This window comes from Panthera onca, chromosome A1, assembly GCF_046562875.1.
Source record: "Panthera onca isolate mPanOnc1 chromosome A1, mPanOnc1 haplotype 2, whole genome shotgun sequence".
NCBI lineage: Eukaryota > Metazoa > Chordata > Mammalia > Carnivora > Felidae > Panthera > Panthera onca.
In genome coordinates, this window is record NC_138339.1 from 234789925 (window position 1) to 234816047 (window position 26123).

The 26123-nt window shown below is 36.4% G+C and overlaps 1 protein-coding gene and 1 long non-coding RNA gene across 7 annotated transcripts in view; one reads left to right on the forward strand and one right to left on the reverse strand.

Moving 5' to 3' along the window:
- The window catches only part of LOC132680603 (phospholipid-transporting ATPase IB-like), a 222975-nt gene that overhangs the window by 161656 nt on the left and 35196 nt on the right, over positions 1-26123 (forward strand). For 5 of the 6 annotated variants that reach the window (XM_078445640.2, XM_078445736.2, XM_078445719.2 and 2 more), the window contains 4 exons: positions 1893-1971; positions 18309-18370; positions 21187-21243; positions 23883-23990. In XM_078445640.2, the coding sequence (XP_078301766.2) occupies positions 1893-1971; positions 18309-18370; positions 21187-21243; positions 23883-23990 (306 nt within the window). The remainder of the gene's footprint in view (positions 1-1892; positions 1972-18308; positions 18371-21186; positions 21244-23882; positions 23991-26123) is intronic. The other variant, XM_078445698.2, reaches the window with a different exon arrangement.
- The window catches only part of LOC144616144 (uncharacterized), a 55148-nt gene continuing 30995 nt past the window's right edge, over positions 1971-26123 (reverse strand). Inside the window, exon 3 of the long non-coding RNA XR_013555178.2 lies at positions 1971-2087. This is a non-coding gene — a long non-coding RNA (uncharacterized LOC144616144). The remainder of the gene's footprint in view (positions 2088-26123) is intronic.

Consider the following 26123-nt stretch of genomic DNA (forward strand, 5'->3'; position numbering starts at 1 on the left):
TCTTGGGTAAATATCCAGTAGTGGTATTACTAGATCATATGGCATTACTAGATGTAATTTTTTTTTTCAACATTTTTTTTTTTTTTATTTATTTTTGGGACAGAGAGAGACAGAGCATGAACGGGGGAGGGGCAGAGAGAGGGAGACACAGAATCGGAAACAGGCTCCAGGCTCCGAGCCATCAGCCCAGATGCCTGACGCGGGGCTCGAACTCACAGACCGCGAGATCGTGACCTGGCTGAAGTCGGACGCTTAACCGACTGCGCCACCCAGGCGCCCCATTAGATGTAATTTTTTGAGAAAACTCCATACTGTTTTCTACTGTGGCTGCACCAGTTTGCATTGCTACCAATAGTGCACGAGGGTTCTTTTTTCTCCATCTCTTCACCAACACTTGTTATATCTTGTCTTTTTGATTCTACCCATTCTGATAGGTGTAAGGTGGTCTCTCATTGTGGTTTTGATTTGCCTTTTTCTGATGATTAGTGATGTTGACCATCTTTTCATGTGTCAGTTGGCCATTTGTAAGTCTTCTTTGGAAAAATGTCTATTTAAATCCTCTTCCCATTTTTATTTTTTTATTTTTATTTTTTTTTTTAATTTTTTTAAACATTTATTTATTTTTGAGAGAGAGAGAGACAGAGCATGAACGGGGGAGGGTCAGAGAGAGGGAGACACAGAATCGGAAACAGGCTCCAGGCTCTGGGCTGTCAGCACAGAGCCCGATGCAGGGCTCGAACTCACAGACCGCAAGATCATGACCTGAGCCGAAGTCAGCTGCCCAACCGACTGAGCCACCCAGGCGCCCCTCTCTTCCCATTTTTAAATCAGATTATGTGTTTTTGTGTGTGTGTTGTACAAGTTTTTTTACAAATATATTTTGGAAATTTACTCCTTATTGGATGAATCATTTGCAAATATCTTCTCCCATTTAGTAAGATGCCTTTTTGTTTTCCTGATGGCTTCCTTTGCTGTGCACAAAAGTTTTTTATTTTGTATCACCATGACTATTCTTGAGTTTTGTTCTGGAATACCAGCACGTTAACTGGAAACAATTTAGCCCTTTTGGATCTGCATTTTAATATTAGGAAGGACAGGAGTTGTGCTAAGTCCAAGGATAATTTTTCTCCACAGAGACAGAAACTTCTATGTATTCTGCCCAATGTTCCATGAACCTTGAGGTTTTCCAGTTTGGCACTAGTTGTGTTTTTAAACCAGTTTCTTACATTCTTTCCTAAAAACAGCTTTACTTCAGGAAATTTAGGTCACAGGACAGATATGTTTTCTTCCACGTATTTTTCTCCTCTAGTCCTTTATCTGTAAGTCTTCCTGGCAAACATAAAAATAACTGATACATTTAGAACCAAAAGAACAAAGATTTGTTTTTGCTGTTGTTCTACCATCTCCTAACCAATGTACTCTTGTTTGACCCTAGAGATTTTATATTATTAATATTTCCTTTAAGAAAATTGTATATGGTTTATTAAAATTTACTTTGACCAAAATCTGGGTGTCGATGTAAAGGTGCAGATTGTATTACATGAAAGAAATTATATTTAAAACACTACAGTTTAAGGATTGAAAAATATTTTTATTTCTTTTACAAATTACTACTTCTGGTTCTTTTTCACTGGATAATTTAGGTTTTTATACTTTTTATAACAAATATTCTATATTTGAATCCTACACATTTATGTTTAATGAGTTTTCAAATAATATCCTTTAATTTCATAGTCATTTCTTTTAGGAGTAGAAGAAATGGAATTTTTCCATATCTAGGAAAACATTTTGGCTTTATAACTGTGTTTCAAACTGCAAGTATATTTCCTAATGTCACATATTTTTAGATTTAGACCAACATACTATAACTTTCTTCCTTTGTTTTCTTTTAGGTATTTTGGTTTCAATGCATAAATGCTTTGGTCCATTCCTTCATTCTCTTCTGGTTGCCCATGAAAATGCTGGAGCATGGTAAAGGCTTCATTGTTTCATATATTCAACAAAGCATGTTTTTCTCACTGGGGCCAGTATTTCTGTGTGTGTGTGTGTGTGTGTGCACGCGTGTGTGTTTGTCTCCAAAGAAAGACCTGAAGGCAACAAAAAGGGAATTTTAAAATATGTATAAAATTACAGTCCAGCTGACACTTAACAGTTGATCTTTAGAAAGCATTTTCTTTGTGTCTGACATAAGTAAATTGAGAATTAGTGCTCTTATTGTTCGTTTTTAAGAAATATTTGAGTTGGCAGGTCTGATAGAAAGCATAATCATTCTAATGAATCATAGGTGCCTTCCATTAGTAAGTTTGAAATTTATGTCTATTTTCTTATTTCACTTCCCAAACTTGATGCTACAATTTGGACTATACCACAAGTTTAATACGCTTTATTATTAGACCAAGTCTCCTTTTCCTGATACACGATTTTCCAAATAACATTATGTATGAAGTTTTTCTACAGACTAACGTGGGTCCAATACATCTAAATGTAGGAGATATATTTATGAAGTGTGCTATTGTTGTGTAATGGGTTCACAGCCATAAAGTAAGGTGTGAAATATAATTATTTTTCTTTAACCAGATTTAATTTTCATTGGGTGTTACTAGAAATATATCCTTTACCTTGGAAATATTTTTTAAACATTGAGTTTGAGTTGCATGTGTTATTTGTTGGTATTTAAAAGAAAGGATCTGCCATTAATATAGCTAAAGGCCTTCACTGTAAAAACAATGGACAAAAGTTTCAAATGGTAACAAATATAGCAAAATCACAAGTTTACAAAAAGTTCCTTTTAGGATGGAGTTGTGAGGAGCTCCTTGGACCTGCCTCCCACCCAGATAAGCAAAACTGGTCAAAATTATGAAAACGTGACTCTGCACCTTCTCTGGATAGTGTCCTAAAGACAAACGAAGAAACATTTATTCAAGCAAACCTACTACTCAGTAAGAACATTGAGAGTCTATGGCATTGCAGCCATGACCTACTCCTTCCCTATCTTAATCACAACCTAGCTTGATGGAAGCTCCACTACAGCCAAGTGTGGCCAAGAGGGTAGGAATACTAGTATTCTCAATGATCACTCAATGTTACAATATCTCACAGGAGAGCCAGGCCACCAGCATTTCTTATCCCCTGCCCCTAACTTTGAGTTGAAGAGGCCAAATTCCTGATGAGTGTGGCCAAGAGGTTAGAGCTCTCCTTTTCCAATCAACCTATGTCCATAGGACAAAGTCTCTACAACAGGCACAATAGGCTAAGAATACCGGATCCATGATCACTCTCACCACAGCTTGCTTGTAGGGAAGAGAATCTCCAAGAGATTGCTGGGAAGGCAAGCCAAGAAGACCAGTGACGACAACCTCACTACCACCAAAAGTAGTGGCAATAAGGTTTTACCTATGGTAACGGGTGGTACGTAAGAAAAGACAGCCCCAAAACTCTTTCCAAAGGAAGTGACTGTTTGAAACATACTGGGGGAAGAGTTCAAGTCTAGGGATGTTCTCAAAGATAATAATTCTTCTTAATTGAGACCAACAAGCTAAACCATAGGCCTGGTTCAGAAAGAACCAGGTACAGAAACAGATAAAAATAGCCCTCCTGAGGTGAGAACAAACCTCAAAGACCTGTCTCAAAATTATCCCGGCCTGAATTTAATCAGATCAGACTGCTGTACAATTAATGCCCTAGAACACTGTCAAAAACAATAGAATATCCTGTGGGTAATTAGTGGAGCCTAACAACTGGTGTCATACCAAGTGAGTCAGGTAGCTTAATGGAAAAATCAGGGAAAAGGAGTGTCAATACAGACCAGATAAAACCAAGGCGACTGTGTGCCTGCTCAGGGCTGCACCTTCCAAGGAGCAATACCAAGGTTTCATACTACAGGGGAAATAGACTTCAACTAAAATAGCCAGCCAAATCACAGAACAAATGAACATCAAAACAAATATAAGCCTTGAAGACAGGGGAGGGAAACTAGCATCCAGAGTAGCTACAGTGTATTATGTAAGATGTCTAGTTTTCAGCAACACCAAAAAGTACAAGACATGCAAAGAGACAGGGCAGCATGACCCATATACCCAGTAACAAGTAGGCAACAGAAACTTCCTGTGAGAGGGCCTACATGTCAGAGTTACAAAGAGTTCAAATTAGCCAATACAAACATGTTGAAAGAACCATAAGAAATCCTTAAAGGTATGAGGGTATGAAGGCACATCAAACAGATTATCAAAAAAAGAGACAGAAATTATAAAAAAGAACCAAATGAAACTTCTGGAGCTGAAAAGTTTTAATAACCAAAATGAAAAATTCATTAGAGGGGCTCAACAGTAAATGTGAACTGGAAGAAGAAAGAATTATGAAACTTGATGCTACATTAATGGAAAGTATGCAATTTGAAAACCAGAGAGAAAAACAGAATGAAGGAAAATGAACACAGACTCAGAAATATGAGAAGCCTTTAAACACACCAATATAGGCAAATGGGGTATAAGAACCAGAGGTGAAAAGGAATGAAGTAGTAAAACTCTTCAAGGAAATGATAGCTAAAGAGCTTCAAATTAGCTGAACAACATTAATTTGTACATCCACGGGGCTCAGTGAACTTTAAGTGAGATAAATGCAAAGAGATCCATACCCAGACACATGTAGCAAAAAATGTTGGAAGCCAAAAACAACAGGAAAATATTGAAAGCAGAGAAATAAAAGTGGCTCATGGACAAGGGAGCTCCAGTTAAGATGTACAGATGACTTCTCATCACACACACACAAAAATGGAGGTCAGAAGGCAGTGCTGAAAGAAAAAAACCTGTCAACCAAGAATCTTATGCCCAAAAAATAATTTTTCAGAAATGAAGGCAAAACAGAGACATTCTCATATAAACAGAAAAATGACAGGATTTGTTACTGTAGTACATGCTTTTCAAGAAATACTAAAGGAGGTTCTTCAGATTAAAAATAAGTAAACCCAGTTCACAAAGAGCATTGATAAAGGAAATTATGTAATCATATAAGACAGTGTAAATGCATTATTCCATCTTCTGTCTTTTCATAAATGATTTTAAAATAAATTTCATAAAATAGTATAGATGCAAAATCTTTATCAAAATATCAACATACTAAATCTAGAAATATATATAAGGTTACACACAAAAACACCAAATGGGATTTATCTCAGGAATGCAAGGTTGGTTTAACACACAAAAATAATACCATTCATCATAAAAATAAAGGACAAAAATTACATGATTGTCTCAATAAATTCAGAAAAAGCATTTGACATAAGTCAATACATCTTCATGATAAAAACATTCACTAAAGTAGGAATAGAATTGATCTTTCTGAATCTGATAAAAGACATCTACAAAACTCCCACAGTTAACATGTTTAATGGTGAAAGACTGAATGCTTTCCCCTAAAATCAAGAATGAGGGGCACCTGGGTGGCTTGGTGGGTTAAGCGTCTGACTCTTGATTTCAGCTCAGGTCACGATCTCAGTTTGTGAGATTGAGCCCAGCATCACGCTCCACGCTGAGAATACAGAGCATACTTCATATTCTTTCTCTCCCACTCTCTCTGCCCCTCCCCCGCTCATTCTCCCTCTCCCTCTCGCACGCATGCTCTCTCTCTCTCTCGCTCTGAAAAATAAATAACTATGCTTAAAAAAAGAGAAAAAAATATCATTTACAGTACTTCTATTCATCATTGTTCTGGTAATACTAGGCAGTATAGTTGGGCAAGAAAATGCAATAAAAATCATCCAGTGTAGAAAGGAAAGAGTAAAATGATCTCTATTTGTATATGACATGACTTTATATATATATATGTGTGTGTGTGTGTGTATGTATATATATATATATATATATATATATATATATATATATATACATATATATATAAAATTAAATACTATTAAAATTAAAATTAAAATACTATTAAAGATAAATTAAGGTTTAGGGTACAAGATTAACACACAAAGATTCAATTTTATTTCTAGACAACAGCAATAAGAAAACAGAAAGTGACACTAAGAAAACAATTCTATTTACCATTGCATAAAAATGAAGAAAATACTTAGAAATAAATTTAACAAAAGTTCAAAATTTATACCTTGAAAATTATAAAACATTGTTGAAAGAAATTAAAGAAGACTTAAATGGACATAAAGTCATCCAACATTTGTGGATTGAAAGATGTAATACTGTTTAGCTCACAACACCTCCCAAATCAATAAATGAATTCAATAAAGTGGCAGGATACAAAATTAATATAAAGAAATCTGTTGCATTTCTTTTTACTTTTTCTTTTTTTGGGGGGGGACAGGAAGAAGAAGGGAAGAGGGAGAGGGAGAGAAAATCTTAAGCAGGCTCCATGCACAATATGGAGCCCAATGCAGGGCTTGATCTCATGACCATGAGATCATGACCCGAGCCAAAGTCTAGAATTGGTCACTTAACCAACTCAGCCACCTAGGTGCCCTGTGGAAGTCTATTGCATTTCTATATCCTGCTAATGAAATAGAAATTTAAGGAAAAAAAAACCATTTAAAATTACACAAAAAAGAATAAAATACCTAGAAATAAATTTAATCAAGATGTAAAAGACTTTATACTCCAAAAACTATAAGACACTGGTGAAAGAAACTGAATTGACACAAACAAATGGAAAGATATATCATGCTTGTGGTCGGAAAAATTAATATTGTTAAAATGTCCATAATACCCAAAACAATTTAAAGATTCAGTGTGATCCCTATCAAAATACCAATAGCATTTTTCACACAACTAGAACAAATAGTCCTATAACTTGTACGGAACCACAAAAAATCCTGAAGAGCCACAGCACTTTTGAAAAAGAACAAATCTGGAGGTATGTATTACAATTCCAGATTCAAGATACACCACACAGCTACAGTAATCAAAACAATATGGCACTGACATAAAAACTGACACATGAATCAACAGAATAGAGACTCCAGAAATAAACCCAAGCCTATACAGTCAATCTACAACAAAGGAGGCAAGAATATACAATGGGGAAAGACAGTCTCTTCAATAATTGGTGTTGGGAAAACTGGACAGCTACATTCAAAAGAATGAAACTAGACCTCTTTCTTACACCATACACAAAAATAAATTCAAAATGGATTAAAAATCTAAATGTGAGACTTGAAATTATAAAATTTAAAAGAATATATAACAGTAATCCTTGGACATTAGGCTTAGCAACACACTTATCCACATGTCTCATCAGGCAAGGGAAACAAAAGAAAAAATAAATTAGTGGGACTACACCAAAATTAAAAGATTTTGCACAGCAAAAGCAACCATCAACAAAACAAGAGGCAACTTAGTAAATGGGAGAAGATATCTGCAAATGATACATTTGATAAGGAGTTAATATCCAAAATACAAAAAGAACTCAACATTTAAAAAAAGGCATCTGATTAAAAATGGGTAGAGGACCTGAATGTCTTCCCAAAGAAGACATCCAGATGGCCAACTGACACATAAAAAGATGCTTGACATGACTGATCATCAGGGAAATGCAAATCAAAACTACAGTGAGATATCACCTCACACCCATCAGAATAGCTAATACCAAAAAGAATAAGAAGTCAGTGTTGATGAGGATGTGGTGAAAAGGGAGCCCTCATGCACTGTCGATGGGAATGCAAACTGGGGCAGCCACTGTGGAAAACAGTATGGAGGTTCCTCAAAAATGAAACATATAAACACCATATGATCCAGCTATCCCACTAATAGATATTAACACAAAGAAAACAAAAACAGAATTTCAAAAAGATATACACACCCCTAGGATTATTGCAGCATTATTTACAATAGCCAAGATACAGAAGCAACCCAAGCGTCCATCTATAGATGAATGGATAAACAAGATGTGGTATGTGTGTACACACACACATACACACACACACATACACATACATATACATACAATGGAATATTAGCCATAAAAAAGAACAAGTTTTTTGTTTTTTGTTTTTTTGCCATTTGTGACATCATGGGCAGACCTAGAGGTTATTATGCTAAGTGAAGTTAAGTCAGAGAAAGACAAATACCGTATGATTTCACTTACGTGTGGAATCTAAAAAACAAAACAAATGAACAAAACAAATTGAATAAAACAATTGAACAAAATGCTAGACAAATACAGAGAATAAACTGTTGGTGACCAGATGGCAGGTAGGTGGGGAATGGGTGAAATAGATAAATGGAGATGAAAAATACAGCATAGAGAATGAAGTCAATAATACTGTAATAACTTTTTATGGTGACAAATGGTGACTAACACTTACTGTGGTGAGCACCGAGTAATGAATAGAATTGTCTAATCAATATGTTGTACACCTGAAACTAATATAACATTGTATGTCAGTTATACTTCAATAAAAAAGTATAAATACAACCCACGGAATAGAACAAAGCATTTACACATTATAACAAGGATTTCTATCTGGGATGCATGAGGAACACGTACAACTCAACAGTAAAAAGACAAAAAGACCCAATTTTTAAAACATGCCAAAGATTTGAATAGACCTTTCTCCCCAGAGGATATTCAAATAACTAATACATGAAAAGATGGTCAACATCATTAATCATTAAACAAATGCAAATTAAAACCACAATGAGGTAATACTTCATGTCCATTAGGGTGGCTATCATCAAAATGACAGACAGCAATGACTGTTGGCAAAGATGTAGAGACTGGAACCCTCATGCACCGCTGGCAGGAATGTAACATGGTGTAGCCCCTTTGGGAAATGGTCTGGCATTTCCTGTAATGGTTAAGCATTGAGTTACCATATTATTCAGCAATTACGCTGTTAGGTAAATGCCCAAGAGAAATGAAAGTCTATGCCACAGAAAAATTTGTACACATAGCAGCTTTATTCGTAATAACCCAAATGTTCATTAATCAATGAATGGATATATGATATGTATGTGCTATATACATACAATGAATGGAATAGTGTTTATTAACAAAAAGGAATGGAGTATCGATCATGCTACAACAGTGATGAATCTTGAAAACATTACACTAAGTGAAAGAAGCTAGTCACAAGACCACATATTATATGAGTCTATTTACATGAAATGTTCAGAACAGGCAAATCATATAAAGACTGAAAGCAGATTAGTGTTTGCCTAAGGCTGGGGGATGGATGGGGCAGTAATAGCCAAGAGGTCTGGGGTTTCTTCTGTGAGGGAAGGAAAGTGTTCTCAAGCTGATGATGCTGATAGTTGCCTGGTTCTGTTAATATACTAAAAGCCATTGAGCTGCACACTTTGAATGTGTGGATGTATGGTATGTAAATTATGTGTCAATAAATCTGGTAAAGACTTATTGTATGCAATAAATAGACTATATTTGGGGGATCTTAGCTCATCCTCAAAATGGAGAAAGGAATTTGAACCACTGTGGTAATAATGAATGCAAATCCAGAACAAGAAATACTATGGTTTTATTAAATTTGTATCTTACGGAATTTCTGTTGTTAAATGTCAAGTATTAAATACAGTAATTCTTGGGGCGCCTGGGTGGCTCAGTCCGTTAAGCATCCGACTTCGGCTTGGGTCATTATTTCAGGGTTTGTGAGTTCGAGCCCCACACTGGGCTCTGGGCTGACAGCTCAGAGCCTGGAACCTGCTTCGGATTCTGTGTCTCTCACTCTCTCTGCTCCTCCCCTGCTCACACTCTGTCTCTCTTTCTCTCAAAAGTAAAATAAAATTTGCTTTTAAAACAATTTTTAAAAATACAGTAATTCTTTTTAAAACATTCATTTTTAAGCATTTTTCTCTAAGATTCACTGAAATTTTCAATCTCATAACATGTAAAATGTCCCCCAGCGTGTGCACACACACACACACACACACACACACACACACACAACACTCTTACATTCTCTACAAGAAATAAACAATTATGATTATTTGTGCTTACTGGGTGGGACAGAGGAGTAACTAAGATAAAATAATCTTTGCAAATTTCCTTACAAATTAATGGGACTGAATTACTTAACTGCCCACAACACCACACAAATAGGTATAATACATGTTCAAATTTAAAGGCGTTCCGTACCTAACAGGCAAGCAAACCACGTAATCACAAACTCTCACTCACCATCGGGGAGTTCTGTGAAATGACAACCAGTGTTTCCAGGTTCCTACTTTGTAAATTCAGCCTAAATGTGTCATACTAAATGTAACTGACCAAACTTACATTATCTACATAGTGTTATGTTTTAACTTGTATCACATGACATCTATTAATGCAGGACTTTGAAAGTAAGTAGAGAGAGAGAGGATCATCATCCCTACCATTTTCTAGTATATGTAGCAGTTCCCAAACTTGTCTGTACGTCAGAATCAGTGAGAGATTTTTTTAAAAATTCCAGAAGCCCAAACCACCCCCAAACGACCTGAATCACAATCTCTGTGGTTCGGCCACAGGCATCAGTGGTTTGTGAAGCTCACCAGAAGATTCCGAAGTACAGACAAGTTTGGGAATTACTGCTCTAGTACAAGTGTAAAGAAATAAAGAAATAGGCAAGGAATGATTTTATATATATGTAAAAACGTTTGCACTGTTTTTAATGCTTTAATATGCTTTGCATTGTATGGTATTAACTGTATTTCTGGTGATTTATAGCTAATGAAAATCTTATATTCCAAAAGGTCATTAAAAATTTAGAATTTGGGATGCATTCTCCCCTTAATTTACTTCCAATGGTGTCACTGACTTGCTCAGATACCACTATTTTCACCCTCTCAGAGTTCACAGAGGTTGAGGTGGTTGGGTGCAAGGTGCAGTTGGGTATCTCCAGCAGCTGTGGTTTATAGGCTCTCATGGCAGGAAGGCGGGAGTGGTGGCGGGTGCCAGTATCAAGACCTGAGCACGAGAGCCTCACAGAAAAGCCTCGGAAAGGTTCTGTTACCATAGAAGCGAATCCTATAGGGAGGCCATTTGCAATTCGGATACACATAAATCAGGAACTACATGTATGATGTACATACAGATTCTGCATGTTTGACTGTTTCCTATCAAATAATCTTAACTTAGAAATCCAATGTGCATAAGTTCACCCCATTTTATCATGTCTCACTTACTGTTTACAACATCACTAAAATATTATACACTAGCTCTTTGTGATTTTATTTTGTATTTTTCTGATGACTAATGATATAGAGCATCTCCTCATGTGATTGTTTGCCATTTGTATACCTCCTCTGAGGGAGGTTTTTTTTTCCCAAGTACTTTACCCATTTTTTAATTGAATTGTTGTAGTTGTCCCACAGAGTTGCTAGTGTTCTTTCTGGATAAGAGTTCTTTGTCACGTATACACTGTAATTTTATACCTTAATCTATGGCTTGATTAATTTTCTTAATATTGTTAAAGTCAGAAGTTTTAAATTTAGGTCCAATTTATCAAACATTTTTATGGTCTGTGTTTTTGTTTTCATCCTAAGAAACCTTTGCTCACTGCAAGATTACAAACACTTAATACTGTTTTCTTTTAGAAGTTTGTTTTTCAGTTTTCTGATCTTAATTTTTTTTTTTTAATTTTTTTTTTCAACGTTTTTTATTTATTTTTGGGACAGAGAGAGACAGAGCATGAACGGGGGAAGGGCAGAGAGAGAGGGAGACACAGAATCGGAAACAGGCTCCAGGCTCCGAGCCATCGGCCCAGAGCCCGACGCGGGGCTCGAACTCACGGACCGCGAGATCGTGACCTGGCTGAAGTCGGACGCTTAACCGACTGCGCCACCCAGGCGCCCCTCTGATCTTAATTTTTGTTTATGGATTGATGTAAGAGTTGAGATTTATCTTTTGCCTATTGATGGCCAGTTTTTCCAGTACCTTTTGTTGAAAACATTGTGCTTTTCCCATGGAATTATGTTGGCATCTTTGAAGCTGTATGAATGGATCTGTATCTGGAATCTCTATGTTTCACTGACATAAATCTATTCTTAGACCATATTGTCTTGATAATTATACTTCATATTTAAATCCCGACCCAGGTAATATAACTTCTCTGAAAAAATTTTGGCTATTCTAAGTCCTTTGAGTTTCAATAAAAATTGTTAAAATCAGTTGAAATTCTAATTAAAAATACTGAGGTTTGGATTGCAATTTAGTCTATAGATTACCTTCAGGAGAAATGACATCTTAATATTATCAAGTTTTCAAGTTCCTGAACATAGTATATCTCTCCAATGATTTAAGTTGTCTTTAATTTCTCCTAGGAATTTGTTGTAGTTTTTAATGTACAGTCTTTGCACAACTTTTGTTAAACTTATCCATCACTATGCAAGTTTTGGATGCTACTGTAAGTGGTATTTTTATACCTTATTTTCCAACTTTTCATTGTTACCATATAGAAATACATTTTATTTCTCACAATAACTTGCACACTGTGATCTTGCTAAATTCACTAATTTTCCTAGTAACTGTTTTTTTGCCGTTTTAGTATTTTCTATATATACCACATTGTGAATAAAGAGAGGTTTATTCCTTCTTTTCTTTCCTTTCTTCTTGCACTAATGCACAGTCTATGACCTTCAAAACAATTTTAAACAGAAGTGGTAGGTGTGGACATGTTTTGTTTTTTTCCCTAATATTAAGAAGAAAAATTCCTTTTACCATTAGTTATGATATTAGCTTTTCCATAGATGTCCATTAGCATGTTGAGGAAGTTTCTTTTAATTTCTAGTTTGCTGAAGCTGTTTATTGTGAACAGATTTTGGATTTGATCAAATTATTTTTAAATGCATCTCTTAAGGTGATTATTTTCAGATTTGATTTGTTTATATTTGCTAAGGATTTTGTACTTAAGTTTATGAGAGATATTTGTCTGACTTAACCCATAATATTCTTGGTCTGGATTTTGAATCAGGGTAGTGCTTGCTTCTTGATTTGGGCAGTGTTTCCCTTGTCTCTATTTTCTGAAAAAGTTTAAGATTAGAATTATTTCTTCCATAAATATTTGATAGAATTTACTGATGAAGCCCCAGGAAAGTTTTTAATTATGAAGTTAATCTTATTATTAAATATAAGGATGGTCAGGGGTTTTTTTTATTGAATCTATTTTGTTAATTTGTATCTTTCAAGGAATTTGAAATTTTCTTTTTTTTTTTTTTTTTCAACGTTTATTTATTTTTGGGACAGAGAGAGACAGAGCATGAACGGGGGAGGGACAGAGAGAGAGGGAGACACAGAATCGGAAACAGGCTCCAGGCTCTGAGCCATCAGCCCAGAGCCTGACGCGGGGCTCGAACTCACGGACCGTGAGATCGTCAAGGAATTTGAAATTTTCATCCAAGTTGTCACATTTATTGACATACATTTGTTTATAGTATTCCCTTATTATGTGTGATACCCATACTGATAACTACTGATAATTCTCTCTTTCATTACTGACATTGGTAATTTTGAATTCTCTTTTTTTGTGGTGATCAGTGCAGCTAGATAACTTTATTGACAGTTTCAAAAGACCAACTTTGGTCTCACTGATTTTATATACTGTTTGTCTTTTTCCCTATTGTATTAATTTCTACTCTTATTATTCCTTTCCCTTCTATTTAACTGAGATTTAATTTGCTCCTTTCCAACTTGTTGAAGTTGGAAGATTAGGTCATTGATTTTGTAGCCTCCTTTTCTAACATAAGCATCTAAAGATAATTTAAATTCTTTTTAAATTGAAAGGAAATGGATATTCTTTCAAATTTTATTTCTCAAAATACTTTTGCCTTCAATTTTGAAAAAAATTTTCTGTGTACAGAATTCTAGATTGGAAGTTTATTTTCTTCAACACTTGAAAAATGTTTGCTGTCTCCTGATTTGCACTATTTCATTGGGAAGTCTGATATTTTTCCTATTTGTTTCTCTTCATGTATTTATTATGTTTTCTATTTTTGTGTAGTCTATAGATTTTTCTCTTCATTGCTGATTTTCAGCAATTTGATACTGACATGCTTTGGTGTTGTTTCATTTGCATTTATCCTTCTGGAGATTGCTCTTGGGGTCTGCTGATTTATAGATTCCATCAAATATGGAAAAATTTGATCATTTCTTTTTATATATATTTTTCTCTCACTCTTTCCTTTTTTTCTGGGACTTCAAGCACACATCTATTGGAACTCTTGATATTTCCCACATCTCTGTTCATTTATACCATCTTTGTTCTCTCTGTGGTTCATTTTTAGTTTCTTTTGCCTAAGTTCACTGGGTCTTTTATTTAGCCGCCTCTCTGAGGTTAACAATAATTCAGTGACATTTTCCTTTCATGTGTTAATACTCTTCATCTTTAGAAATATTACTTAGTTCTTCTTTACATCTTTCTCTCATTGCTTTCTTTCAAATGATCGAGTGTAACTGTAATAGCTATCTTAAAGATTTTTCTGCTAATTCACTGCAGTATCTGTTTTTTTCTATTGATTCTATGGCCAATTTTCTCCTGGCTGTGGTTCAAAGTTTTGCTTCTTCATAGACCACAATTTTATAATGGGTGCTGGACATTGTGAATTTTATGCTGTTGAATGTTTTCTGTTGTATACATTTAAATACTTGGACTTTGGTTTTACAGGAAGTTACATTCCCTATGAATAGTTTGATCATTCTAAGATTTGTTTTTCTTCTTCTTCAAGTGAGTCTAGAGTATCTTTTACTTAAGAAGTAATTTAGTTCCTATACAAGGGTTATCTCTTCTTGGGTGTCTACTGAATGCTTCATATATTGAATAAGGTCTCTTTACTTTGGCCCATGGAAATAAGAGTAATTTCTAGCAATTAGATCTGGCAAGTTTTGACTCGCAGTTCTGTGGTAACTTGGTTTCCCACAGTAACTGCTCGTTGGTGGCCTTGTGAAATTTTTCAGTACACATATACAGATTGGCATTCAGCCAAAGAATTTCTGGAGCTCATTCTCTGCATAGTTCCCTCATTTCCAGTGTTCATTTCTACAAATTCCAGCCACCTCTCTAAGGTCCAATCTCTGTCTCATTAACTTAGCCAAAGTGTTGACCCATCTTTGGGCTCTTCCTCCCTGCACAGACCAGAAATTGCCTCCAGGTATGAAGCAAGGGCAGGAGTGGGTCTCTTTACCCGTCTCTCAGGGATCACAGTCCGGTGCTGCTTTTTACCCAATGTCTGAAGAAATTATTTCATATGTTTCATCCAATTCTCTTTCCTTCTTTGGAAAGAGAGCGCATACATAATCAGGGGAGGGGGCAGAGGGAGAAAGAGAGACAGAGACAGAGACACAGAGAAAGAGAGACAGAGAGAGACAGAGAGAGAATCCCAAGCAGGCTCTATGCTTACTGCAGAGCCCAAAGCAGGGCTCCTTCTCGTGACTATGAGACCATGACCTGAGCCGAAATCAAGAGTTGGACGCTTAACCGAATGAGCCACCCAGGTGCCTCCCATCCAATTTTCTAATTGACTATAGCAAGAGGAAAAGTACTGTTACTTCTTCATGGGTGGCAGGTAGAGTCCTGGTCTTGCTAATTTTCTTGTCACTGGTCTGTCATGTACTGAGAAAGGTGAGTGAAAGTCTTCTCCTACTAAAATATTTGTTTCCCTTTTAATTTCTCATAGTTTATGGTGTAGAAATGTTATTTGTTCTTCCAGTACTCCAAGTTGTTTCACATTCATTGCCTTTTGTACCATTTGGCATTATAAAGTGCTTGTTTAATTCTCTTCACCCTCAATTTCTTAATTAATATTAATACCATGTTGTATGCTTTTAATTTGTATTTTCCTTTCCTGTAATTTGCTTTTCAAACTTTATGAATTACTTTTTTTAAGGCCTGTTGCTTGTATACAGTATAGAACTGTTTTGTTCTTGACATATAATCAGAGAGATTTTTTTTTTTTTTTCAAAAAATAGGTTTTCTTTGCAATATCTCAGACTTCACATTTCCTGTTTTAATATATTTTTTCTACCTTTAATTATGCGGTTGGATTTCTTTGTGAGTTCCTTGTGTACTGTCTTCTGGTATTCAGGAAGGTTTGGATTTTTGTTCTTATGCTTATTTTTATTATAAGTTTAATAGACATTGCTCTCTTTCTTTGGACAAATCCATTTGTTTCCAAGTATGAAAAAATTTTGTTTCCCATTCTTCCATTTCCCTTCCCTTTCCTCTAGCATCCCATTATCTTGCACATGGTAAACCTTTACACTTTATATAAACTTATAATTCCATTACTTGATTGTTAGCTTTGAATGTTCTTATTTGACTCCTAATTATAGTTGAGACAATCTGCAAACTTACTCTACTTCCCGTCTCATTCACATATGCCCTCAGATATTGTATGAATTAACATCATTTCCACATTGTCTGGGCACTGAATAACCACAATCATATTGATTATTCTAACACTATGTTTGTTTTTGGTTTTGCCTTCTTCATTTTAATTCTACAATTAACATATCAAATGCTCACAACAAGCCTTTTTTGCTCTGGCTTCTCCAATCATTTCTTTGTTAGCTGAGTAAAATAGGTTTTTTTCCAAAATTCTTTGGTGAGTATACATCATCTAATAAGTTTTGCTGGTCTTCTATTTATTTGCTTTCAAACCATTTTCAAACATATTTTATACATTACACAAATGTATAGTATAGTATATATAGTATAGTACAGTATAGTGGATAATAACCATATAAATCATGTAGAATAGACTATCCTGCCTTTTTCCCTACAGTCTCTTTTTATTGATGCTGTGCCTGCTACTTCTGTATTATTCCTCAAGAAACCAGCTTTTTCTTTCCCAGCTACTGGAGGAAGTTTCTTTTAAGGGGAGTATTTTTGCCGATATTTTCCGAGGTCTGCTGCCCTCAGCCAGCTTGATATTTGCTTCACCCTGGAGCCTTGACCATCACTTACCAAGCACAGCTTCTGTGCTCACCTTAGCTGCTTCGAAACTCTAATTAGCTTTCTGAGATTGTGGATTTTTTGTTTTTGTCTCATAGTTACCCCGACAAAGATTCTGTGGAGGTTTTCTCTATTTGCATCATTGATTTTGTACAGTATCCAGAAGGAAAAGAATCTCTGTTTCACATCACCATGTGCATAGTGGAAGTTTCCCTGGTGACCCAACAAAGCTTCCCGTTCTCTTTTCCCTTTGTGAATATGCAGTTGGACAACATAAGTCAATATGGCCTTTTTTTTCCTTTTTTTGCAGTTTTCTCCCTGTTTCTAGGCAGCTAAAAGATTGTTCTCATCTATACTGTCACCCCATTCCCAATAAAACTCACCAAGTTAGGTCTATACACAATCCAGACTCATTGTCACTTCCCTAGGTGACCCCACATATTTACCTCTAGGTTCTGTCAATGAGATGCCCTAATATTCCACTGCAGATAATTTTAAGAAAGGGTATGAGCCTTGTGTATTTTTAGTGAGTTCTTAATCAGGAGAAAATGGAATGAGTGAGCTTCTGAATTGGTATTAAGATCAGGGATTTGCACCCCAATATTTCCATATCAACCAGGACCAGAAGCACCAGTATATATTCGAGAATTTTAAAAAGGGAAAATAAGGGGCACCTGAGCGACTCAGTCGGTTAAGCGTCTGACTTCGGCTCAGGTAATGATGATCTCGCGGTTCCTGGGTTGGAGCCCCGCGCTGGGCTCTGTGCTGACAGCTCAGAGCCTGGAGCCTGCTTCTGCTTCTGTGTCTCCCCCTCTCTGCCCCTCCTCCACTCATGCTCTGTCTCTGTCTCTCTCTCTCAAAAATAAACATTAAAAAAAAAAAAAAAAGTGAAAATAAGTGAAAAAAAATCATCCTAATCTTGAGATAGTTTTGACTCTTTATACAGAATGAAATTCATAAGTTATAGCAGATTTAGCAATAATTGAAGAGACTATGAAATTCCATTGTAAATTTAAGTTACCTGTTAGGTTTATTATTTTAGTAATCCTGGAAAAGGAATAGTGTCAGAGGTGTTATTTCAAAATCCTGAAAATCCTCATCTTGTTTTCCAGCGTCGCTCATTGGATTGGACTTTCGGTTTCCCAGATGGCTTATTTGCATGTGAAACTAGGTTTAATAATCACATTCATGTGCTCCTTGCAATTTACTGATTCATTTGTTGCTTAATATATCTTTGGAGTGAGAAATGGAAAAGTGTCACAACGACAGGTGAAGCGAGCATCGTTGTCACTTTAGAAATATGACCAATAATTGAGAAACATTTTTGGTGGCCAATGTGGGTACCTTTGGTAAAAATAAATTCAAATCTATATTTAAAACTCTATAAAAATAAATAAATGACTTTTTCATTTTTCAGATATGGTCTTACAAGGGGGTTACACTACAGACTATTTGTTTCTTGGAAATTTCATTTATACGGTAAGATTACCCATATGATTCAATCGCTTTTTCTAGTTTTTAATTGAAAAGTTCAAGCATTATAAGAATTCCATAAGTTTTAAATCTCCCTCATGCTCCCATACTTTTTCCAAGGAGGAACAGTGGTTGCATATGCATGTGTGTTGTGTGTGTGTATATATACACACACATATGTAATTTGTAGGAATGTGAAATACATGTACCTAATGTATATTATCCTCTCTTCTTTTGCACAAGTAGGGAGATGCTATTTTATATCTTGTTTTTTCACTACACAGCGTACCTGGGTGATGGTATTTAACTAGTCTCCTATTAGTGGAAAGATTGTTCTGGGTCCTTTGCCATTATCAACAGTGTTGCAGAGTCTATTCTTTATGCCCACGGGTAGGTAGATCTGTAGGATAAATTTCTAGAAGGGTAACTGGCTGGATCAGAGAGTACTGTGAATCTCGGAAATTATTACTAAAGTATCCCCCAAATAGGTTGTACATAGTTAGTCATGAGAATACCAGTTTCCCTAAGCCCCCACTGGCGGTAGTCTTACCACACTTTTTGATCGAGTAGGTAAAATGGTATTCTATTGCAGTTTTTGCTTTGAGGATAGCGTATGTGCATGAAGTAAAAAAAAACCCTTTCATTTCTTTTGTATGTGTGTGTATAAAAGTTTGTTGAATTACTTTACCAATTGTCCTATAGGGTTGTTGGTCTTTTTATTAGTAGTAGTAGATATTTATGTGTTAAGGATGTTAATTTTCCCCCCATATTTGTTACATAAATGTATTTCCAGTTTTGCATATTATTTTTCATGCCATTTTTGTCATGCATGTATTCTGCATGTTGGTTTTATGTAGTTAAATTTATTGATATTTTTATTTATGGCTTCTGAGTTTTGTGTCTTATTCACAATGTTGTATGTTATTCTTTTGGTCTGCAAGTGGAAACATATTCCTCTGCATGTTTGGTTTTTTTTTTTTCATTTAACAACACATGTTGGAACAACAAAACCACAAACCATGTTTTTCCTCATGTTTTCTTCTACATAAGAAGCAATTTATTGGCATATTGCCTCTTTTCACTTTAGCTGGTTGTCGTTATTACTTCATGATAATGGGCGTGGCTTTTAACTCTGTGTTGTATCTTCCTAAACATCAAATGAGGTTAGGTAGTATTTTCTTATTTATTTGGAAATACGCATATAGTAAATTTCCTTCTTTTCAGACCTCCTCACACATAGACATGCGTGCATACAAACATAAATGATATTCCTTTTAAGATGCCCGAGTAAATTGATATAAAGGAATCTCAACCTCCTAAGACAAAAAATGAATATACACAGTAAAACCAGCAACAACAAACTATGGCAAAATCAGTTCAGCACAGCAACCAAAGAAGTAGAGGGGACGGCACCAATGCTAAAAACCTCAAAATGAGAGGTCAGGGGAGAAATGGGAGAGTTGGCGGGGGCAGCATGGTGACATCATGCTGTTCCCAGTGCCAGTGAGTTGGAGGAAGCACTAAGCCAAAACACAGCAGCTGGAGGAATGGAGTAAACCTCCAGGGAGGTAGAGTCTGCCTTGATGCTCTCAGGGAATTAAAGGCGGCCAGTGGAACTAAAGCCCAGCGCAAACCGTGTGGCGGGCAAGGGAGGTTCAGGATAATGGCAAAGACGAACTTGGACTGGTAGGCAGGGGCCAGTGCCTTGCCACCCTTAAGGTTTTGGAGAAGCTTAGATGGGACGACGCAGGCTAGCTGCAACGCTGAGTCTAAAGCGAGAAGAGTGGACATAAAGTCTGCTTCAAAAGCAGGACTTTAAACACCGAGTGTATCACACGTCTATTGCTGCACAGGAACCCACACTGTGACAAAATCATACTTAATGGAACACTGAAAGCTTTTTTTTTTTTTTTGAGATTAAGAATAGATGAAAAGTAAGAAAGTTGCTTGGTTTTCCCACCTTTCTTCGCCATCGTGGAGGAGTAAGACAAGGGGAGGAGCACAAGACGTTGAAAGGGGAAAAGCTAGTTTTCAACCATAGATGACACAAGTGTGCACACAGAAAACACAAAAAAATTCTACAGATAAAATATTACAGTTACTAAGAGAGGCTGGCAGCTTGCTGGATATTGGCCAATATTTAAAAAATTAGAAATCCTATTTCAATATACCAACAATAAATATTTGGAAAATAAAAAATTTACATACTATTTTACCATGGTATCAAAAATAGGAAAAACATGAATAAATCTAACAAATGACATCCATGACTTCTGAGGAAAATTATAAGACTTGATTGGAAACATTAAGAACGTCTAAATGGAGAAATACTCAATACTATAAAGGAAGTCAGCTGTCCTCACATTGATTTATAGATTTACTGTAATCTCAATCAAAAGCCCCAGATGCCTGATGAGCTATTTCTAAAGTATGTATATGTCCAAATGCAAAAGGCCAAGAATAAGCCAAAATGCTTTTTACGGGGCAACTGTGCTTTTTATCGATGGCACTTGGATTTCTAATCAGAAAGAAATCTTCCATTCCATTTATAAAGAATGTAAATAGAAGCTCATGATAGAAGCATGGCTTTTGTCATATTTTGAAGGGCTTCTAAATATGAAGCACTTACTGAGAGGCAATACATTCTCTCCTTAATTAAAAGCTAGTAAAGCAATTAGCAACTATGGCACCAGAGTTCACTGGACATGGAGAAGGGGGGTCGGGGGTAGGGGGAGTCAGGGAGGGAGTGGGGTGATGTGGACCCTAATGGAAATTTTAATACATTCTCCCAATCTATTTCCCCTTTCCATCTCTTTGCACAGTATGTAGTTGTTACTGTTTGTCTGAAAGCTGGTTTAGAGACACTATCTTGGAATAAAGTGAGTATTCTTCAGGGTAGTTCTTCAGTCCAGTATAGTTGTTTGCATGTTGATTTACTTTTTAAACTTTAGAAAATAAGCATCTTGTTCTGTTCTTCATATTTTACCTTCTTTTGTTTTGCATATTGAAATGATGATTTAAGCTGATGATGGCATGTTAATCATCTAATGTTTTTAAAAATTCATTTCCCTGCCTTATATCTTAAATAGATTCAATTTATCATGATATTAACTGAGATCCTTAATTATTATTATCCAAGTACAGAACTATAATAGAAAATTTAGTGAATACAGAAAAGGAAAGAAATAAAAATTGCTTATACGTTTCAATGTCAATGACATGGACATTTTGGTTTCTATTTTTCAGTCTTTGTTTTATTTATTTATTTTTCATAAAAATAGAATTCTAATGTACCTAATAGTTTATGATTTGCTTTTTTTCACTAGACACTAGATCTTTAACATTTTTCCATATCTTTAACATTTATACCTCATTTAATGACTGTATAATATTTTATCACTTGGATACTTATTATTTATATTTTTAGAATAATTGTTTTTTAACTTCTGTTACAGTAAATGATATATAATCAGTATTGTTATGAACGCAGATGTCCTTGTGTATTTACAGACACGAGTAATAATTTCCCTAGGATATTATTAAAAGTGGAACTTCTGATACGTAGAATGTGTTATAAACTGATCAGTAATTTAAGTGAATCTATATGTAGGTACATATACACCTATAAATCACTTGTTTTCCAAGTTGCACTCCAAAGTTTATGACAGAAAATGAATTTTAACCGGTCTGTCACTTTTGGAGAGCTAAGATTATGTAGCATATCATGAGTTTCTGCTCCTGTGTAATCAACACAGTTCTCACTGCTCCTGTCCCCAACTGAACATCAACATAAAGGTGGGACTGAAGTGTGTCGAACAAAAATTATTTTATTAGCAATTCATAAGGCACACCACTTGTAAATGTGGTATTATACTGCATTAAGGTAACATAAACAAGCAATTATTTTCTATTCCTCCTTTTGTTATTAAATTCCCTGCAGTATGAATGTTTCTTAGATCCACGATGACCTTACACTACCCACATACGGTGAATCTCATTTATGAATACGGCATCATTTCAAGGCCAAAGCAGGCTGAACAAAACACAGAGGTCTCTTCTGGCCTACAGGCTACCAGGCTCCTGCCCTCCAGCTCACATGTTGGCTAGGAAGGAGCCTGGGGATCAGGGCAGCAAAGAAAAGGGACTGGTTCTCCCGTTTGGTCAGAGGCTGCTCTGCCCTGTGTGGAGAGTCCAGGAGGGAGCTTGTGCTTCTTCACTGGGGAAGAAGATTCTGCAAGCCACTATTTAGGTACAGAGAAGGAGCCAGGGCAGAGATAACAGGATAGATCTTAGAGCAGCAATGGTGGCTTACTGCTGTCCCCCAGGGGATGGTCCCGACAGAAACCCACCTGGGATCCAAGCCACGCAGAATGCCTCACATTGCGGCTCATGCTTATGCCAACTCTAAGGGAATGGTTACATGAAAATGCACTCAAGTGTTAGAAGAGTTTAAAGCTCACACTCTTGAGCGGATTCTCTTCTCCACCATCTCCTACGTGACCACAAGAGAGAAATCCTTTGAGTAAGAGATGATTTCCAAACAGTGTAAAAAACTGCCTTTGAAAGTGACTCATAAACAAGTAAAAATAAATACTCTAATAAACAGCAGATTGGGGTTTTTCCCTCCATATTTTTGTTGTTCAGATAGGATTAAGCAATGAGCAGTACCTACTAGGATGACAGCACTTGAACCCTTAAGAAATTATCTCATCTAGCGAATCACTGATTTATGCACAGATGGTAACTGAGGTGCCCAGTACGACCAGGTTTAGAGCACAGGTCTCCTACTCGTTGTCATGACGATTCCTCTGCGAACACAAATCATACAAGGCAACAGATCAGATCAACAGAAGGACCTGCCTTCTTATCATTTACCATTAAGAATTCGGCAGTTTCGGGGCACCTGGGTGGCGCAGTCGGTTAAGCGTCCGACTTCAGCCAGGTCACGATCTCGCGGTCCGTGAGTTCGAGCCCCGCGTCGGGCTCTGGGCTGATGGCTCGGAGCCTGGAGCCTGTTTCCGATTCTGTGTCTCCCTCTCTCTCTGACCCTCCCCCGTTCATGCTCTGTCTCTCTCTGTCCCAAAAATAAATAAAAAAAAAACGTTGAAAAAAAAAAAAATTAAAAAAAAAAAAAAAAAAAAAAAGAATTTGGCAGTTTCTAGCCCCAGGCACAGGCAGTGATCCTTCCCCCAAGATTACCTTGATCTGACTGACATAGGGACTTGATATGCACAGAAAACCCTCCAGTTTCATTCAAAGAATCACAACTTCTGCCATTTTCCCAGAATTATTCATGCAGGACATATACGATAAGGTCAGATTTTTACCCCTCTCGATTTCTGTTCAAACTTTATTCTGAGAAGGATGTTAGAAAGGGAAGCTCAAGTGTCAAGAAATCAAAAGAGTGTCATTTTCTTCACGTGAGAACATATGGCCTGGACAGTTGATAGAGTTAAATAATTTCTTCCTTTTAAATGGAAAAGGCTGAAGGGTTTCTGTAATATTTTTCTTTCTGCAGTTTAATCATCTGGCAATTTGGGGAAGCATAATTATATGGCTGGTGTTTTTTGCAATTTACTCTTTCTTATGGCCCACCATTCCTGTTGCTCCTGAAATGACAGGACAGGTTAGTTCTAGTAACTGTCAGTGGTGAGTATGCTTTACATTCCTCATGAAAACTTATGTTTGTTAATAATAACAGTCTGTGGGGCGCCTGGGTGGCTCGGTCGGTTAAGCGTCCGACTTCGGCTCAGGTCACGATCTCACGGTCCGTGAGTTCGAGCCCCGCGTCGGGCTCTGTGCTGACAGCTCGGAGGCTGGATCCCGTTTCAGATTCTGTGTCTCCCTCTCTCTCTGCCCCTCCCCTGTTCATGCTCTGTCTCTCTCTGTCTCAAAAATAAATAAACGTTAAAAAAATATTTATTTTTCTTTTTTTTTCTTTTTTTTTTTTTATTTATTTTTTTTTATTTTTTAATATATGAAATTTACTGTCAAATTGGTTTCCATACAACACCCAGTGCTCATCCCAAAAGATGCCCTCCTCAATACCCATCACCCACCCTGCCCTCCCTCCCACCCCCCATCAACCCTCAGTTTGTTCTCAGTTTTTAACAGTCTCTTATGCTTTGGCTCTCTCCCACTCTAACCTCTTTTTTTTTTTTTTTTTTTTTTTTCCTTCCCCTCCCCCATGGGTTTCTGTTATGTTTCTCAGGATCCACATAAGAGTGAAACCATATGGTATCTGTCTTTCTCTGTATGGCTTATTTCACTTAGCATCACACTCTCCAGTTCCATCCATGTTGCTACAAAAGGCCATATTTCATTTTTTCTCATTGCCACGTAGTATTCCATTGTGTATATAAACCACAATTTCTTTATCCATTCATCAGTTGATGGACATTTAGGCTCTTTCCATAATTTGGCTATTGTTGAGAGTGCCGCTATAAACATTGGGGTACAGGTGCCCCTATGCATCAGTACTCCTGTATCCCTTGGATAAATTCCTAGCAGTGCTATTGCTGGGTCATAGGGTAGGCCAACTCATCTTTGACAAAGCAGGAAAGAACATCCAATGGAAAAAAGACAGTCTCTTTAACAAATGGTGCTGGGAGAACTGGACAGCAACATGCAGAAGGTTGAAACTAGACCACTTTCTCACACCATTCACAAAAATAAACTCAAAATGGATAAAGGACCTGAATGTGAGACAGGAAACCATCAAAACCCTAGAGGAGAAAGCAGGAAAAGACCTCTCTGACCTCAGCCATAGCAATCTCTTACTCGGCACATCCCCAAAGGCAAGGGAATTAAAAGCAAAAGTGAATTACTGGGACCTTATGAAGATAAAAAGCTTCTGCACAGCAAAGGAAACAACCAACAAAACTAAAAGGCAACCAACGGAATGGGAAAAGATATTTGCAAATGACACATCGGACAAAGGGCTAGTATCCAAAATCTATAAAGAGCTCATCAAACTCCACACCCGAAAAACAAATAACCCAGTGAAGAAATGGGCAGAAAACATGAATAGACACTTCTCTAAAGAAGACATCCGGATGGCCAACAGGCACATGAAAAGATGTTCAATGTCGCTCCTTATCAGGGAAATACAAATCAAAACCACACTCAGATACCACCTCACGCCAGTCAGAGTGGCCAAAATGAAGAAATCAGGAGACTATAGATGCTGGAGAGGATGTGGAGAAACAGGAACCCTCTTGCACTGTTGGTGGGAATGCAAATTGGTGCAGCCGCTCTGGAAAGCAGTGTGGAGGTTCCTCAGAAAAATATTTTTTTTTAAATAATAACAGTCTGCTACCTACTTTCAAAGTAATCTGGAAAGAAAAGATGAAATCAATACAATTAGAAATAGCTGGTGACCCAACTAAATTCTGGTTGAAGTTTTAGTTATAATATTGTTTTATCGAAATCGCATTATTTCAAACTTCAAAATTACTTAGCTATGGTTTCCAAAATTGTTATCTTTTGTGCCTAACTGATAAAAGCTATAATCACAATCATCTAAAATAGCTAATATTGTAGTTATATTTTTCATGTTAATGTGCTATATGCTTAAATTATTAGGTACTTGTTATAAGGTATGTATGGCAACTAAGAAACCATTTTTATTTGAAATGTTTTACCAGAATGGACATTCCTTGGACCTCCAGAAGCTCCAGCTTCTAAATATTAGAAACTTTTATTTCACTTATGTTAAACCTCAGAGGTGATATAATTTTTAGACTTTTACAATTGTTTA